General features: G+C 36.9%; 4 protein-coding genes, 4 non-coding genes and 1 pseudogene across 9 annotated transcripts; 2 read left to right on the forward strand and 7 right to left on the reverse strand.

Annotated features, from left to right (window-relative positions):
* Nucleotides 1-1,499: 1,499 nt before the first annotated feature.
* On the reverse strand, nucleotides 1,500-1,884 carry R09E10.8 (Saposin B-type domain-containing protein). Its single transcript, NM_069491.6, has 2 exons — nucleotides 1,830-1,884; nucleotides 1,500-1,783 (listed from the first exon to the last, which is right to left on the reverse strand). The coding sequence occupies exons 1-2, from the start codon at nucleotides 1,866-1,868 to the stop codon at nucleotides 1,586-1,588; spliced, it is 237 nt and encodes a 78-aa protein (NP_501892.1). The 5' UTR covers nucleotides 1,869-1,884; the 3' UTR covers nucleotides 1,500-1,585.
* Nucleotides 1,885-2,202: 318 nt separating this feature from the next.
* acs-18 (Long-chain-fatty-acid--CoA ligase) lies at nucleotides 2,203-5,120 on the reverse strand. Its single transcript, NM_069492.7, has 9 exons — nucleotides 4,975-5,120; nucleotides 4,718-4,891; nucleotides 4,475-4,672; nucleotides 4,280-4,424; nucleotides 3,849-4,230; nucleotides 3,602-3,799; nucleotides 2,945-3,554; nucleotides 2,500-2,643; nucleotides 2,203-2,417 (listed from the first exon to the last, which is right to left on the reverse strand). Exons 1-9 carry the CDS (start codon nucleotides 5,059-5,061, stop codon nucleotides 2,253-2,255), a joined length of 2,103 nt encoding a protein of 700 aa, NP_501893.1. The 5' UTR covers nucleotides 5,062-5,120; the 3' UTR covers nucleotides 2,203-2,252.
* Nucleotides 2,674-2,764, forward strand: R09E10.15. The gene has a single exon (NR_056525.1). It is a non-coding gene; the product is annotated as an Unclassified non-coding RNA R09E10.15 (non-coding RNA).
* Nucleotides 2,686-2,757, reverse strand: R09E10.t1. The gene has a single exon. It is a non-coding gene; the product is annotated as a tRNA-Gln (tRNA).
* On the reverse strand, nucleotides 2,859-2,879 carry 21ur-11419. The gene has a single exon (NR_056526.1).
* A 1,323-nt stretch (nucleotides 5,121-6,443) lies between the features above and the next one.
* On the reverse strand, nucleotides 6,444-8,832 carry R09E10.9 (annotated as a pseudogene). The gene is made up of 10 exons: nucleotides 8,812-8,832; nucleotides 8,692-8,760; nucleotides 8,551-8,650; nucleotides 8,375-8,505; nucleotides 7,854-7,986; nucleotides 7,420-7,807; nucleotides 7,176-7,375; nucleotides 6,948-7,129; nucleotides 6,551-6,865; nucleotides 6,444-6,504 (listed from the first exon to the last, which is right to left on the reverse strand). Coding segments are annotated over exons 1-10 (1,600 nt in total).
* A 185-nt stretch (nucleotides 8,833-9,017) lies between these two features.
* R09E10.2 (Reverse transcriptase domain-containing protein) lies at nucleotides 9,018-9,754 on the reverse strand. The gene is made up of 2 exons (NM_069493.7): nucleotides 9,531-9,754; nucleotides 9,018-9,484 (listed from the first exon to the last, which is right to left on the reverse strand). Exons 1-2 carry the CDS (start codon nucleotides 9,705-9,707, stop codon nucleotides 9,065-9,067), a joined length of 597 nt encoding a protein of 198 aa, NP_501894.2. The 5' UTR covers nucleotides 9,708-9,754; the 3' UTR covers nucleotides 9,018-9,064.
* Nucleotides 9,755-9,883: 129 nt separating this feature from the next.
* On the forward strand, nucleotides 9,884-9,904 carry 21ur-12020. Its single transcript, NR_056527.1, has one exon.
* An 889-nt stretch (nucleotides 9,905-10,793) lies between these two features.
* R09E10.1 (LEDGF domain-containing protein) lies at nucleotides 10,794-14,205 on the reverse strand. The gene is made up of 6 exons (NM_001392386.1): nucleotides 12,213-14,205; nucleotides 11,728-11,806; nucleotides 11,560-11,631; nucleotides 11,289-11,510; nucleotides 11,034-11,205; nucleotides 10,794-10,981 (listed from the first exon to the last, which is right to left on the reverse strand). The coding sequence occupies exons 1-6, from the start codon at nucleotides 12,506-12,508 to the stop codon at nucleotides 10,938-10,940; spliced, it is 885 nt and encodes a 294-aa protein (NP_001379122.1). The 5' UTR covers nucleotides 12,509-14,205; the 3' UTR covers nucleotides 10,794-10,937.
* Between the last annotated feature and the right edge of the window lie 1,283 nt (nucleotides 14,206-15,488).

Raw genomic sequence — 15,488 nt, forward strand, 5'->3', positions numbered from 1 at the left:
AGTTGTTCTATCGATAAAACACATCTGAGGCATGTCAGAGAATGGATGTGCGTCTTTTCTGGTAGACAAGATATCCATTCAATTATCTATTTAAAACAAATTTTGTCCGGATCGAAAAATGTTGGAAAATGATCGGTAAAATTCGAGAAATATCCCTCAAACAAATTAACAGGTGCAGAAACACTGGGCGGGTCTGTTTCCCGTGGTTCCGCGCGTTTCATTCGAGATCGAACGACAAAAGAACTGTCGAAGTGTTCAGAGGGGTCACAGAACTTGCATCCGAACTTAATATTTCAAAGTGTTTGTTAAAAACTAAAAATTCACCCAAAAACCTGCGGGCAGTGAACTCGCCCAGTTTTGATGTATGTGCAAATTTTTTAAAGGAGAAAGGAGAAAGTTTTTTGTTCGAATAACACTTATAAAAATTTCAACAATGAATATGAAGCTTTTCTACCAGAAATGAACCGCGTCCAATCTCTGGCACATCGCAAAAATCTGTTCTAGAGAGAAAAACTGATTTCCTCACAATGAGCAGCGCTATCTACCTTACCTATCTCCACCGAATTTAATATCAACCTTTCAAAATATCTTTAGTGAACAAAATTAAATGATTAGTTCAAGTTTCGTATCAATACATGCAGTGGGAGCCGAGAACTGGCCACTATCGCAAAGTGAAGCGTTTCAGGCCACTCTTGGGATCCCAGAAGTTTTCACGTAATATATTTCTGTTGAAAATTGAAAAATGAGACCTTATGATCATTTTTCTTAATATATAATACTATATCCTTTTCAGAAATCTCATAAAACTAGGTATTTTATTGAAAAATAGCGAAAATTCGAGGGAGAGCTATAGAAGTTGCACGGTTGTTTTTCAGACTTTTTGACCTAATTACCGTAGTCTTTGATATTTTTTCATGAAAATTTCGGACAGGGGGTTTTTTGACATTTGAAATCGAATGGCTATAATGGTTTTCTCAAAAAAGTTTGGGAAAGTGACGAAACACAAAAAAAATAGGGGGCGCTATAGAAGTTGCACGCACTGTAGCTAAAGCTAGCAATATAGTGTTATTGATCTTAAAAAGCTCGGCGCATAAATCTAAGTGTCTTTCGCTTTCAGTTTATTCAAACAATATCCCTATTTTTGCTACCTCTCGAAAATATATCATTGTGTTCGTTTTACATATTTAAGCCAGTGGGGGTGATTTCACATCCTCTCCAAAAAAGTGTGAAAAGTGAAAATTGTTAATTCCAAACGGTACATCTGCTGAATTTCAGTAATGTTTAATGTTGAGATTCAAGAAACTGGAAATCTGAGTCGAACATTCTCGTGATCATCTTAAGCACAAATATACTCCCAACTAAGTTGCGTCTGTAATATCTGTGTGTCGTTTAGGGTTCAGGCTTATGGGAGCCATCGCCATTTTTTCTCCCATAGATTTTAGCATATGTATCAAAATTTGAATAGTGTCAGATATTACAACTCATTAAACTTTCAATAGTTCAAGACGACTGTAACATTTATTCTCGTAATTTAATAACGAATACGACGATCTTTACAATATTTGCTGCATGCAAGATCCTTCAATTAAATAATATACGGGTACATTTTACCGTATGATGAATTCAAGTCAGCTGAATTAATAATTCCCTTGCACGCTGTTGTTGCCATTCCAAGTGTTTCACATGCACTTCTCAGAGAATCTTGAGCTACTGGCCAAGTCTTTGGAACTTCAATGAATCCACAGTAATTGCAAAATTGTTGAAATTGGGCGTTTGATCCAACCTGTAAATGAAGGCATACACAGAAACTCTAAACATTATATACTTACCAAAAGGGCGAAGAAGAAGAGAGGAAAAATGAGATTCATATTTTGAACGAAATATGCCTAGACACACCCTGTCATTGCTTTTATTTAAAAAATATATGGGAGAACAGTAAGATTCCCATCTTTCACAAAAACCGACTTGGGAAATTCACTAGATTTATTTGTTCTTCTCTGATGATGTCTGTGTGGAGTTAAAACTCTTTGAAAACTATAATCTCTTCGAAAAAAAGAACATCTGAAAACAAAAACATGTAGAGTAGGAAATGTCATATTCGCGAATGTTGTCAAGCTTGGTCATTTAACAATTTTTTTCAAGCTACTCGGCCTTCAATACATGGTATTTTGCAATCTCCATGTTACCTTTAACTAATTTCTCAGATCGTTGGGAGAAGCCTTTTTTAAGTTCTCCAGAAATTTCATTATTGTTCATTTTGCCAAATTCGAAAGTTCACTAGTCTCAATCTTCTTATACATTCCATCAATTTCCGCTTTGAAAAACTGTGCGATAGCATTTCTCTTATTCTTCAATGTAGGTGTTGTCAACCCATTTTCAGCCGAAAAAGCAACTGGCGTCAAGTGAACGCCGTACACCTAAAGTTAAAAACTAAATATTTATTGACATGAAATTCCTAAACAGTGATAAACATGAAATTCCTAAATTCCTAAACAGTACCCCTTCATATCTTGGCCTTTTATCTTCTTCTGTGAGTTCTACAAATTGTCGCAGCACATCATCTGCGAGAATCGGAATGTTGCACAATTGTTCATAGGTTTTCCCATTGATGTTGTGTTTGGTTAGCGCATATGAAGCAAGATACTGAAAAAAAAAGTTTTTAGAAGAAATAATAACAAAAACGATAGGTTCCACCGAGATTTGAACTCGGGTCGCAGGATTCAAAGTCCTGAGTGCTAACCGCTACACCATGGAACCGGACGAAAATCGGTTTCATTCTAGTGTTGACATTTTTGTCATTCTCTATCTCATTCTCTATCAACGGCTTTGAGTCTCCAGTGTCAATATTCATTTCGCAATCATTATCAGCGATAAAAGAAACACAGAAGAATCGAACTTCACATATATGAAATTCTCTGAAACAGTATAAAATTATTATTATTACCTCTGGATCTGGGACAACGATTGCTACAAGCCACGGTTTTTCCATATCGCCATGAACGTAAATCTGTTGGACAAAACTCGAAGAAGTGTAGAGGGATTCTGTGAGATCTGGAGCCACAAACTTTCCTTGTGGCATTTTGAAAACGTTTTTGCGTCGATCAATAATTTGAAGAGATCCTTCAGCAGTGAATCTTCCAATATCTCCAGTTTTCATGTATCCATCTTCAGTGAAAGATGATGCAGTTGCTTCTGGATTCTTGTAATATCCTGAAGTGACGTTATGACCCTTCACAAGTACTTCTCCACCATTTTTATCAACAGAATATCCAAGTTCAGGAACATCAATTAATTTTATCATCGCACAAGCCATCGGTGGTCCAACACATCCAATACGTGTATCTCCAACCAATTGAAGTGTTGTTGGTCCAGATGTTTCAGTTTGTCCGTATCCTTCCAGAACCTCAACTCCAAAAGCCCCACGAGCAAACCTCATTGCGGAAACGTCTGATTTTGCAGCTCCAAGAATCAATTGTCTGATGTTAGGACCGAGAAGCATCTGGATTTTATGCAAAACATACTTATCTACCCATGTTTTACGAGTAGCTTTGCCTCTAAAAAATGATTAAAAAGTGTTTTCAACTGTTCCATCGGAACCTACGTCATCTTATAATGGTATAGTTTATAGGCTATTGCCGCATTCAAAATCATTTTCTTGAGTGGTTTATCCTGAACTTGCTTCATGACTGCCTTATGGATTTTATCAATAACACGTGGAACAGTAGCAAATGACCGAGGAGCCAGAGCCTGAACGTCATCTACTAGAAGCTTGGGATCACCACGAGAAAATCCGATTCGCCTGAAGTTAATTGAAACCGGGAAATTATTATTGAAGTTGAATTTCTTACGATCCAATCATGAAGTTAGAGAGTAGGCAGAGTCTTTCGTAGATATGAGCAAGAGGAAGATAAGACAGATAAGCATCTTGAACTCCAGCTTCATTTTCAAACTCTTCACATGACATTGTGGCGGAGCACATATTCAAATGAGTCAGCATAACACCTTTCGGACGTCCAGTTGTTCCAGAAGTGAATGAAATTGTTGCCAATGTTTCTGGTGTTGGTGGAACATGTGGACGATGCTTTTGTTTCTTTCCCATTTCTACAAACTCATTGAAACTCCAAAGACGGAAATCATTTTCCCGTGCCATTTCTTTAATGTCATCTGAGCACTCGTTAAATTGAACGATATACTTCAAGCTTGATAAATAGGACTTATCGCGAATGAGTTCTGAAATTTACAAAGGTAGATCACTTTTTTTTCAGAAAAAAAAACTTACGTTTAGTTTTTATTTCGGCGTCAACGAACATCAAAGAAATTTCGCAAAGGTTAGTAATATAATGCATATCATCGTTAGTAATAGTGTCGTAAAGTGGAACAGAAACGTTGCTGAAGTTATGTATTGCCATTTCTGAGAGAATCCACTGAATATTCAGAAACAATTGATTGTCATGATTGAAAATTATTATTTTACCTCTGGACGATTATTCGAGTAGATACCAATTTTTGATTCTTCCCCAATTTCAATTCCCAACTTTCTGATAGCTTGTGAAGCATGATCAGATGTTTCGAATGCTTGATCATATGAAATCCATTCCCATTCCAATTTTCCATCTTTCATCACTCTTTTCCCCAACATTTCTTTTCCACCGACAGTTGGTCCACGACGGATCTAAAGTAAACGTTGGTCTATTGAAACATCTGATTAATATTAAACCCCTGAATATGTTGTCAAAACGCCTTCAAACCATCCGTGTTGTAGAGGACCGTCTCCAAGCCACGCAGCCTTTCTACCTCCATCTTCTTGAATAATCGATTGGTTTTTTAGATCACATCTTGGTACACGACGTTTTCCAAAGAAGAATCCACGATCTTGAACGGAAATCGGGTACTGAAACACGGAATATGATGGTAGTTATAGGACGCGCGCACAATTTCTATGAGACGCCATAGAAATTTAATTTCACAACTTACAGTAATCCTAGTAAAAAGACCAGAATATCGAAATGTCAAGCGTGAAATCACTTGTCGGGTAATCAAATTTAATCCTCGATAGGACATTGTAAGCTGACAGCGAGTCACTTGTAAGATATTTGTTCACACGAGAATTAAGACGAAATAATTTGAAAACTGACTGTCAGTGAGTTGAAGATAAAACCGCGTAGAAGATGTCACTGTGTCACGCTTAAAGTTAATTTAAATCTTTAAGAACTTTTTTATCTTTTTCAAACTTTCAACATTTTTCAAACTAATCCTGCTTTTTGCCTTTTTTTTAAAAGAACTCGTCAAAGTTTTTTACATCACAAAAATTTCAAGAAGAAATGAACGCCTGTAAAAGTGCCTACCATGCCAAATTTCAAACAACAGACCGAAATAAATTTAATTTTCTATCAGTAAAGTACACAAATATTTGTAGTTTCTAATGTTTCGTATACATGATTATCATAATCAGGGAAAAACAATTCGACTTCCTGTATTGATGTGAACTTTTCTTGTGATTATACGCACTTCATCAATATAAAACGAGCTTCAGAGCAATGTTATAATTCAAAATAAACTGAAAATGAAGTTTATATCTATCATAATTGTTCTAATGGTTGCACCATCAATTCACTCTTTTCCTGCAAGAAAACGTCGTGACTTGTTTGGAGCCGTTGCTGGAATTGCTGATAATATTGTTGGTGAAGCCGAAGGATTGCTCTATCAGGCAGAGGATGTAATTGGAAAACGTAAAAGAGAGATAACACATACTTTTAGTAACGGTTATTGATTTCAAATGATAGAAAATCAAATATTATTTCCAGAAGGAAAGCTGTCTGAAAACCCCATCGTTCGCCACAAAAGAGATTTGATTGGGACGGCAGCAGGTCATTTCAAGAGTGCAATCAATACAGTTGCTGGAGATTTTTTACAAGTTTACGTTAATGGCTATACTTCTAATTTCAGTGGCTCGCCAAATCAAAAATACGATTGGATAGAATTTTTATGTTATCTGGAAATGTATCTATTCAAACTGTACTTTGTACACTGAGCTAGTTTTTCATCATCATGTTTGCAATATTTTGTTAATCGCTTGTATAAAACTTACAAAAAGTTTGTTTACCGATTTTGATTCCAGTTTTGAATAGTATAATATAGAAAAAATTTCAAAATGATATTCAACAATTGGGAAGCTATATCCCTCTTCATGCAGCCGGTAAAAGTGTATCGCTCTCCTCATACTTCGAGCAAGTTTGAAATTATCAAGATCAAATGAAAAATTGAGAAATAACTTTCTAAGTGTGTCCAGTGTAGTAATGCTTGGCCAATTATTGTTAGTGAAGCGTATCCATTCCTTTACTGCACACTTTACATGCCTAGGAAAAATAGCTAAAGAGGAACAAAATATTAATCATCCAAGTTTGATTCACAGCAAATACTTATTTAAAAAGTTCATTTAAATGTCCATTTTCCTTTTTAATAGTAGAGACTTTTTTCCACATTGTTGTTGGATGGTGGGCGCTGCTGAAATAATTTCTAGACATTGTAATCATTTTCCTAATAAACATACTTTCATTCCTGTCTGGGCTGCCAGATTCGGAGCAAACGGGACTGGAGGTTGAACGACCAACGGTTTCTGAGGAGCACATGAGGTTGTTGGCACTGGAGCAGGAGAAACAGATGGAGATGGGAGAGCAGACACTGTTGGAGGATTTACAGTCTGGATCATCGAAGGTGGAACAGTTGGAGTAATTAGCGACTTTTGTGGTGGATTTGGAACAACTTTGGATGGACTTGGAATAGTTGAAGGCACTGGTGGAGTGCTGACTGGAACTGGGGATGGTGATACTCCGTCATCTCCGTCCTTCTCGATTTTAGGCGGTGCCTGGAAAAATATGTGAAATCTAAAGTTCTCTAGAAAATATAATATAGCTTCATAGTTTGACCTATCTATATCGATCGCATACCTTGAACATTTCCAGTGGAGGCGGATGAGCTTCAACATAATCTGACACCTGTTTCTTATAAATATCAATTGCATCCAGGAGTTTCGAATCTTCGATGTACTTGAACGCGACACCAAAATCCAGAATCGCCTCAACCAGCATCAAATACTGCGTGTCCATTTGAACACTGTTCAAGCGACAGTCTAAAGTAACTTAGATTTTACAAAAGAAATAGAAAGAGAAACTAACGTCTGACAGCTCTCACTAAGTCTGCTGGTCGAAAAGCTTTTCCATTCAGAAGATATTGGATACCAACTTCGATGGCCGCAAACGTTCCGGTTCTTCCAATTCCAGCTGAGCAATGCACCACTACTGGACCAGGCATTTTTCTCAAGGTTCACAAGGTGCGGAGGATTGCCGAATTGGATTGAGCGATAGTTTTATCAGGCCTAAATATGAGTAATTTTAAACAGTACGTACTATTTGAACATACCAAGTGGTAATCTTGTAGTGGTTGAGCTTATGTGTTTTTCCTGACTTTTTATCCACAACCGTCAGCACTTTCAATTGAGTGTGGTTGTCTGGTGTCGTTGATTCAGTACAAGTGACAGTTATCTCACCAAAAGTCAGAGCTTGTCCTTCAGAATCGGGAAAGTACAGCTCGCACTTGGGACGTCCATTCTCAATGAGCTCACAGAGCATGCAAATCGCCGCTACACCTTCCTGAAGCACCATTCTCCAAATGTCCATGACACTGTCCTTAAGTGGTCCTTGTGTCAGAATGAGCATAGGTTTTGTGCCTTTCAAATAATTCGCATGGATATAGTCTCCAGGATAGCCATCTTTCAGAATCACACGTGTTTTGTCATTGCACATAACGTCTGAAAATATACTCATTGTTGTGGAATATCTGGAAAAATTTCAAACCTTTGTACCGATTTTTCTTGAACTCCGTATTTTGATCGAAAATTGTACGTTCATAATATCCTACGGGCAAGAAAGGAACCAAAGTTTCCAAGTATTCTTTGGACAATCCGTCCACTCCCATCGTGGTAACAGTCTGCAAACTTGGTGTGAAAGTGCTTCATAAGGTTCTTAAAAAGCAGGCACATCTTGGGGCTTATATGCCTGCCTGCCTGCCTTGCACGCGACAGACGCACCTTAGCAGAAGAATGCTCTGAACAAATTTATGATCTACATGAAAAATCCACTGTATCAGATAGTCCCCATGAAAATGAAGCCGGTATTGAGAATTATCTTGCACGTATTTTTCCACTTTTAAATGTCTTGATAAAAGCAGTGAACCGAGATATAAGCTGTCAGAGCATGGGAAGTACAAGTCTAATAGGAAAATCCGGTAAGCTTAATTGATTTTGTCTGCTAAAGGGTTAGAATCATAAGATGTGGATGCCCTGAAGATTTGAATTGTGCTGATATTATTAATTTACCTTAACAAATGCTTCAAAAGCTTCTATCTGAACTGTTTGACGATTAGAAGTATCTGGATGGACACAGTGCTTGAGCTTGAACGCAAAATTATCCCGATCAAAGATGTCGGAGAATCCGTTCTCCATTCCACCTGAGAAGTAAAAGTTACTTAAATGTTTTTTTAAAGCAAAAGTACTGTATTTCTCCCTTGAACTTCTCTTCTCCCGTTTACTTTTTTGTTTTGTATTGTGTTTTTTCGATCATTTCGAACAATTCTTATCGACGCTCTTCTTTTTCTGAAAATCCATAATTCCTAATTTCTAAAAAATCAAGATACCTTGGTCGAAGCTTGCATTTTATTCTTCTTTTTTTGCGTATCTTTTGAATTGTTCTTTTGTCGATTTTTCTAGAAATTAAGAAATGAGATATAATCTGAAAATGTAAAGCTGAGAGTTACCTTCGATTTGAGAAATTCCATCTTTCGATTCCTCAAACTCCGGTCGATTTTAAAATAAGAATTGATTGAAGAATTGCTTTTGAATGATCAGTTTTCTTCTTACTTTTCTTTTTTTAACCTCACACGTGGCCATAATGTCGTAAATCCTAATATATTTTTTGGCAAGATTTTTTGTAATAGACTAAAGTTGAAAAATGTTTCATGTAAAATTATTTATTCAAGTTAATCAATAATGTTAGTTCTAGTTAAGTTATTAAGGTGCACGGTCTGTCTCCTTGCTTCTTCTCTTTGTATTCCCTTTCTCCTTTTTCAAAACTTCACTTTCATCAATAATTGGTTCTTTAGAATACAGTTTTCCAATTTCCACGTACTCTCTTCTCTTCCGATCCTTGTCAAACTTTTTCTTCGGGAGCTCATCTTCTGGAACTACTTTCACATTTTTCGATGGAACCAAACGGTAACGAGTTGGCTTTTCCACCAAAAGATTAGCGTACTCCGAACTGTATTTCCCCTTCTTTTTCTTTTCAAGAGGAACATTTTCTCGTTGAGTATCATCGTCCTCCAAACTTTGTTGAGTAGTCATGGACTGGGTCCGAGAGAATTCAACGGTAGGCATGGAACCTTTGCTCTTGTCGTCGTTTGCCTTTGGTGCCTTTCCCTTTTGAAGATTCGCCTGAATAAAGAATATAAGTTTTAACAATACAATTCAGAAACATTACAATCTGTTGGCCAATCAGATCACTCATCTTCTCCAGGACTTTTGTTGGTGGCTCAGAAGGATTCGATGGATCGTAGTTGAAGTTCACTGTCACTGTCAGAAAATTGTTGGTAATCGATGGAAATCCGTCTTCTAATTGAGAGCTTGTGATGTGCATTTGAGTGTTATTCCTGGACATGATAGATGTCGATTAAGCAGGATGTGTTGGTGTCAGTTGATTAGTCGATTGCGATGAAAACTGATATATTTTGATTCCCTTATATACATAATTGTTCAGAGTTTTTTTTTTCTAAAAACATGTTTTCATTTCTGTTTTGGAGTTTGTTTTTTTCATGAACTTATTTTTTCATTTGTTTGACGTGATCGATACTAAAATGTTTGTTTGTTTTTTTTTCACAGAATTTTTTTTAAATATTAATGCAGATTTTTGATCCAATATTAGGGCTGATTAGGCAGCAGCTCCCGCAGCCCCGTAGTAGCACAGTATTAATAACATCTCGTGCCAATTTTCATAAAACTGAATATAAATTGGGTTGATGTTGCTAAAGGGCTGTAAAGGGCTGAAATGGGCTGAAGCTGTACTGCGAAGGGCGAAGGGTATGAGCTTTGTCCTGAGGGGCTGGGATCAGCCCCCTTTTAGCACTGTAGCTATTTTCCGTCGCAACCCATCGCAGCCCTTTGCAGCCCAGCTTCATCCCAGTTCAGTTTTTCGCAGCCCTTTAGCAACATCAACCCAATTTATATTCAGTTTTATGAAAATTGACACGGGATGTTATTAATACTGTGCTACTACGGGGCTGTGAGGTTGCTGCCTAAGCAGCCCTATCCAATATTAATTTAAACTAATTCTTGGCCAAAATGTTGAATTCTACAGGTAACGTATATTTACTGAACTTCAAAGAGGCTTCAATTATATCCAGGCACTTTTAGGCTTTCATTCCTACATCGTGTTTTCAGTATTTTATTTACCATTCGTACTTGCCGAATGCCAACATGCCTGCCTTCATGCATGTCGCCGATTTTCTGTATTTTTTTCGTGATCCTACTGCACGCCTGCCTGCCTATGTGCCTACCGCCTATTTCATTACTTTTAATATGATGTCACATTTTGGTCTTCCAGATATCATATAGTTTGTTCTATCCAATGTTCCTTTGAAAATTGAAAAATCAGAAATTCAATGATATCGTTAAAAAAATCGAATATATATTCTTTTTTTCTTCTTTCCTGTATTTACTTATGTTTTTTCCTTCTGAATACACACAAATTTCTCTCCGTCTCTCACTTTATTATCATAAATCATCATAAAAAATTATTGGTGACGTCACAGTTTACATTTTTGGAGGTGCTGTGAAGAACTGTTGAAAGTCGAAGTTCTCGGCGTGATATGAAGACTTTGGAGGTTGTCGTTCAGCGATTTGATGCCAAGTAAAAGCGGATGTACGATGGAAAAACTGAAATGATAATTTGTGTTTAAATATAATATTTAAAATCAAACAAACTAACGCTCAACTCGCCGAAAGCACTTTGAATTTCTCCGAGATGCATATATTTTGGCATTCACATACTTTTCCTTGATGAACTTCGAAATCGCTTGAGCACTTTCATCGCGAACACTTTGGGCTTCGGGCTTCTGCTGTTTGACAATTTTCAGCAGGTCTCTCTTCATATCCACATACTGAAAGGTGAAACTTTATGGTTACATTTATGAAAAACTTCTGAAGAAACTAGAGCTTTGAATATTGATTCCTGATAACAAACCTTCGGATATTGACCGTAAAGAAACTTCTTGACTCTTTTGAGATGTTGGGGCCCTTGAGTCTGCAAATTTCTCTCAGCTGCTGCCAGAACGACAGTATTTTTTGCAATTGCATCGTTCATTGCTGGTTGCAACTTTGTGTCCGTTTTCCAATAGTTTTGAGTCAACTGTACTTCCTTGTTCAGCTTCTCCGCTGCCGTTTGTCCTTTGTCGCTTACAATGTTCTAAAATACGTGTGGTTGAGCGAAATAATTCAAGTAGAATGTATATTACTTCCATGTCAACCGTCCCGTTTCCACGTCTCATCATACTTACGAGTGTTGTGATGATTTGCTCAAGGGCAATCTGAAATTTAGCAAGGTTTTATGAGTTTCTTTGGAATAATTTTGTTGTAAAAACCAAAAGTTAGAAAATAGAGTGAAAGTAAATTTGCATTCAAACCTTGTATTCTTCCATCAAACGAGCACTCTTTGTAAGTTCGGCGTCAAGTTGCAGAGCAGTAATCTCGGGTTCGTCTTTCCTGAAATTTTTTGTATTAAAGTAAATTCTGACCCCGCCTTGCTTGTCCAAAACTAATACAGTGAGATCAAAACTAAAAACGTGATTTTTTAATTCGTAAAATATTTCATTTTTAAAATAAAACATTCAATTTACTGTTATTTTGTAATTTTGGCAACGCGTGGACTCTCATGTATGGAATCCTTTTTTTTTCAATCCATACTATGGATTGAAAAATCAGTGATCCAGTTGTTTTAATGAACTAGAATGATAGAGTATTCAAAAAATTGCAAGGATACCCAATTTTCTACCACGTCATAAACTTGTGCCAGTGGAATTCATTTCATAATATTTATATAATTTAGCACATGCCAGAAAGACGGCTTCCTTTCCAACAAACATCTAAAAGTGTCGAGTAAAATACATACGGAAGGGAGAAGTTTTTCAGCTTTCCTTCGCGAATACTTTTCTTTGATCGAGACGATCGTTCTTCTACTTTAACAACAGATGGCTTCATGGTTTTCACATTTCCTCGAGAACTCTTCACATCTCTTCTTGCAGTCTTATTATTCTTTTCCTTTCTTTCAGCTTTCGATAAATCTGATGGTTTCGGCGGAGATTTGGTTTCCTTCTCAAGACACTTTGCCTTTTGTTTTGGCCCCGCCGGCACCACTTCGTTTTCTGAATCTTTCTTCTCCGGTGAGTGCTCATCAGGACTTGTCATTTGTGTTCTAGAAAACATGACCATTTTCCTTTAAAAACCCTGTGTTTAGCTTACCTGACTCCAGGAAATCTGAATATCGATTTCTAATTTGTTAGCAATAAATTGAATTTCGTCTATGAACGTAAAAGAGGATATATATCATTATCCGGAACAACACGTTCATAAATTATTCAAGAATTATTTAATGCAAATAGTAATTCAGAAATGTAAGAAAACAAATCAAATTACAACTTTCTTCATGTAGTCAAGTGCCAGGTGGCCCACTTTGCTGTAAACACCCAAAGGTGTTACTTTTGAAAATCATTGCTTTATTCTTCTGTCTTTTTCTTGGAAAGATTTTTGATAATAGACAATAAATGTAAAATATAACGGCCTCCAATTTTTTAAAGCGATTTCTGTCTTGTTTGAAAACTACGGTGATGTACCTATTAGTATTGCATCCACATTGCTTTTAGTTCCACACATTGTTATTTGTATTTCTGTCTACGTAAAAAGCTCTATTTGGACTAGAAAAATACAAAAAAAAATTATCGAGATTGTATATTTGATAATTGTAGTTTTAGTGTTAAAATGTGGTCTATGACTTTCAAAACGACAACAAAGTACTTGAATATAACTCTTGAAAAGTATAAGAACCGAAATAGAAGATTCGAATCAAAGAAATCAGTCAATGGCGGATGATTACTCTCAAATGCCAAAGATTAATTTGTAGTAAGTTCAATTTATGAAACTGAAATTTGATATTCTCTGAGTTCATTATTCCAACCAAACATTCATTTTATAAAAAAAGAATTACTAAAAAAGTTCAAGTTCTTCGATTGGCGGCGATCTCCTTCTCTAAACGAGAAAGAAACTTCATTCCCTTTTTCGACATGAACTGAAAAGTATAACTGTTTTTTCTCAGTAAAATCTGTTTTTTTCTCAGTAAAAAATAGACCCGAAGGCGCGAACGAAGGCGCGAGGCAGGCGAACAAGCTTGACTTTTTTCAATTGAAATCGTGTTTAAAGGAAGATAGAACAGTTTTAATTTTAATTTCAAATTTTGAAAACTCTGATAATATACATGAAACAGTAAAATTTTAATTCGAAGTTTTTTTTGAAATTCGTTTTTCTGTCGTTTTGCCTAAAAGTAGGTTTATAGTTACTTAAAAAAAAACATTTCAATAAAATGGGCTTAACTGGCAACAACAAAGAATTCTCTCAAAAATGGCTCCAAGCCTGTGTGCTCTCCAGTTTCAATATCAATCTTCATAATTACCACTTCAGTCTTGCACTCACTCTGCCACAGGCAAAGCGGGTACGGTCCGTTTACGGATCTTGGACCGGGAACGGACCATTAACGGGCGAACTACGGATATGAAAAGCGGGACGGACCAATTACGGGCAAACTACGGGGAATGTAAAAAATGGTCATTAAGAGGAAAAAATGGATTTTAAGAAAACGAATTTTTTTTAATACCTATGATACCAGTTGGCTAATTCAAGCATTTTTACGTCGTTAAATGCATTATTTAGAGAAAAAACCACATTTACCGACCGAGATGGCTCTTGAGCCGTAGTTGGGCCGTTTCCGGTCCGTAGACGGTCCGTCGCCGGCCCGTAGACGGACCGTAAATGAACCGTCCCGGGCACCAAATTTTTGTTTTTGAAAATTTCAGGTTCTAGCATGGAAAAAGTGCTCAAATTAGCCAAAGGAGAGTGTAGGCACTTCAAAAACTCCATTTTCATGAAAAAAAATTCCTCTGGGCAACCATTTTGTCTATCATCCGTCCAACTGGTCCGTACACGGCCCGTAATCGCATGCGATCTAACTGAGGCTATTAAGCATGACATTGTGTGTAAAAGAGGTTATATTAATGTAATCCTATAAACATATCAATAAAAAAGATGAAATGCCACAATTGGGTAGATACTGTGTATACGCAACGTTCACTCTCTCTGCTGGTCTTCTTCAGCTGAGCAACAGGAGCATTTTTTGAAATATCATGAAATATTTTACTAACAATACATTCTGGAATCATATCGTTTCTGTTCCGTGTGTATTTTAAGAAATTAAGGTATCATTCAAGTAGAACGCATATACCTTATTTCGTCTATTAGTATTGCAACCCGGTCCAATCGAAAATTAGTCTTGCATGCAAGACTAATAGAGGAAATATGTAAGTACCATTTCTGTATTACAAGTAGATGGAGCACGTATAGGTAGATGTTGAGAAATATGCGAAATAAGTTCTGAACTACACGAAACTGTCAATTGTTATCGTTCGCTTTCATATAAGTCCAACGGCAAGATGGAGAATCAGAAACTACTGAAAATACAATCGAAAAAGTTGGTGTAAGACGTGAAAACCAGAAGAAAATGCGCGAGCGCGAGCTGATTGCTATTTATGCGAAGTCTATTGATTTTCCTCGCGTGCGCGAACGGCCAAACGGTAAGGTGATGGGCCAGTAATCAATCGACAGGCAGTGGACAAGTTCAACCCCGGCTGAGGCAGATAGAATTGCTACAACGAAGGATCACCGGAAGACGGTCTGGAGCAAGACCGGAGCTCGGTGGAGCATTGGGAAAGAAAAAGGGGCAGCTGGAGGGTGAAAAAATTTTCCCATTTTTTAGTCTCCTTACGGTTCAATTACGGTCCGTTGACGGACCGGGAATCGAACCGTGAACTGTTCTTAAATTTGAGCCGTTCCCGGTCCGTGAACGGACCGTTTTGGGCACTTTCCGCTTTGCCTGTGCTGCATAATGTGAGCAATTGTTAGGTTATCCGGAATCATATGTAAAATTTTTTCATAAACCTTCAATTTTTTCTGGACATAGATTACGTGTTCAGTGCCTGCTGACAAAGAAAAATACACAGTAGTTTTAAAGTAAAATATGACTTGTTTCATGTTCTTCATAAAACGGTGTAGATTTTGTCATTGTACTTACATAAATTTCTTTTAATTCCTCAATTTTGTACCTGAACTGTTGATTTTCCAA

Source organism: Caenorhabditis elegans, chromosome IV (genome assembly GCF_000002985.6).
Source record: "Caenorhabditis elegans chromosome IV".
Taxonomy (NCBI): Eukaryota; Metazoa; Nematoda; class Chromadorea; order Rhabditida; family Rhabditidae; genus Caenorhabditis; species Caenorhabditis elegans.

What these genes read in the sequence shown, in the direction of transcription:
- R09E10.2 (NM_069493.7), bottom strand. Translation starts at nt 9,707, where the DNA reads ATGTCCAGGAATAACACTCAAATGCACATCACAAGCTCTCAATTAGAA. An exon ending in ATCTGATTGGCCAACAGATT is followed by an intron (nt 9,485 to 9,530) that starts GTAATGTTTCTG and finishes TTCTTTATTCAG; the next exon opens with GCGAATCTTCAAAAGGGAAA.
- R09E10.8 (NM_069491.6), bottom strand. Translation starts at nt 1,868, where the DNA reads ATGAATCTCATTTTTCCTCTCTTCTTCTTCGCCCTTTTG. An exon ending in TCTTCTTCTTCGCCCTTTTG is followed by an intron (nt 1,784 to 1,829) that starts GTAAGTATATAA and finishes CTTCATTTACAG; the next exon opens with GTTGGATCAAACGCCCAATT.
- R09E10.1 (NM_001392386.1), bottom strand. Translation starts at nt 12,508, where the DNA reads ATGACAAGTCCTGATGAGCACTCACCGGAGAAGAAAGATTCAGAAAAC. An exon ending in ACGGGACGGTTGACATGGAA is followed by an intron (nt 11,511 to 11,559) that starts GTAATATACATT and finishes CACGTATTTTAG; the next exon opens with AACATTGTAAGCGACAAAGG. An exon ending in TTTACGGTCAATATCCGAAG is followed by an intron (nt 11,206 to 11,288) that starts GTTTGTTATCAG and finishes TTCACCTTTCAG; the next exon opens with TATGTGGATATGAAGAGAGA.
- acs-18 (NM_069492.7), bottom strand. Translation starts at nt 5,061, where the DNA reads ATGTCCTATCGAGGATTAAATTTGATTACCCGACAAGTGATTTCACGC. An exon ending in TTTTGACAACATATTCAGGG is followed by an intron (nt 4,673 to 4,717) that starts GTTTAATATTAA and finishes CGTTTACTTTAG; the next exon opens with ATCCGTCGTGGACCAACTGT. An exon ending in TCGTTGTCCCAGATCCAGAG is followed by an intron (nt 2,644 to 2,944) that starts GTAATAATAATA and finishes TTTTTTTTTCAG; the next exon opens with TATCTTGCTTCATATGCGCT.